A 969-nucleotide genomic window follows, 5' to 3' on the forward strand; every position below is an offset into this window, starting at 1 on the left:
AATGATAGTGGCTAGTGCCACAATGGTAATCTTTAAACATAAAACTCCTTGTAATTTATAATAAACATACATGCAGCAACACTCAAGATGCAAGTTAAAACAGTGAGAAACTAAGTGTGGAAAAAGTGAGAAGAAAATTGATCAGCAAATCATGTCGTGATGCATGATACAGGACACGCAAGTTCTAGTTTGCCTCCAGTTCAAATGCAGTGATTTCCATCCACAGTTAGCTCCATTCACCTTGCCTTGTAAGACAGCAAACTGGCTGACAGAAAGGCAACAGAGATGTTTTACAGAAATATAGAAATGGAATTGTGCATTGTGGAACACATGAGGAACTTCAGAGAGCAGCTCTATGTCCAGAGGATAAAGGAATAAATGGCAAAGGTGGCCAGAGAGAGCTACATTTTTAAAGTGCACTGAAAGAAACTGAACATCCCTGGATTTTGAGGATAAAGAACTGGAATGTTGGAAAGCAAAGGGAGGAGTAAAACCAAACACAATCATGATCACAGGATGACCTAGAAGTTGAGTATTTAATAGAGAACAGACATGGGAACGGAACCACACAGTTTATCTCAGCAAACTCACACCTGCACCACTTCTGTAACCAACATACATAACTCAGAGAAAAACGTTAATTTTATTTGTTCATATACAAACAATCCAGACTACCTATTGCCGCCATATCGGTGGCAAAGACCTCAGCAGGTGTGACTACTGCAGTGTTTCTGTGTGTATATATATCATCAAACATCTTCTCAATGTGCAATTATCTTAACAATGTATTTAAGTTTTGGACACACTTGCATAGAGGACAGGAAGGAAATACATGTGGGAGGAAATTAAAAACCAAATGCCACCAAAAGTTTTTTGTTTTACTGCAAATATCTGCTGCTTGGTTTCAGGTTGCTAAGAAATAAGAGAGGTTTTTTTCAAAGTAACAGGAACAGGTGTACCTAGTTGCAT

The 969-nt window shown here is 38.3% G+C and overlaps 1 protein-coding gene across 1 annotated transcript in view; it reads right to left on the reverse strand.

Annotated features, from left to right (window-relative positions):
• Positions 1-688, reverse strand: part of IFNGR1 (interferon gamma receptor 1) — a 15487-nt gene extending 14799 nt beyond the window's left edge. Inside the window, 1 exon segment of the mRNA XM_010293811.1 lies at positions 676-688. Coding sequence (XP_010292113.1) covers positions 676-688 — 13 coding nt within the window.
• Positions 689-969: the final 281 nt, after the last annotated feature.

The sequence above is a fragment of the Phaethon lepturus genome, unplaced genomic scaffold (genome assembly GCF_000687285.1).
Source record: "Phaethon lepturus isolate BGI_N335 unplaced genomic scaffold, ASM68728v1 scaffold1209, whole genome shotgun sequence".
Lineage (NCBI taxonomy): Eukaryota > Metazoa > Chordata > Aves > Phaethontiformes > Phaethontidae > Phaethon > Phaethon lepturus.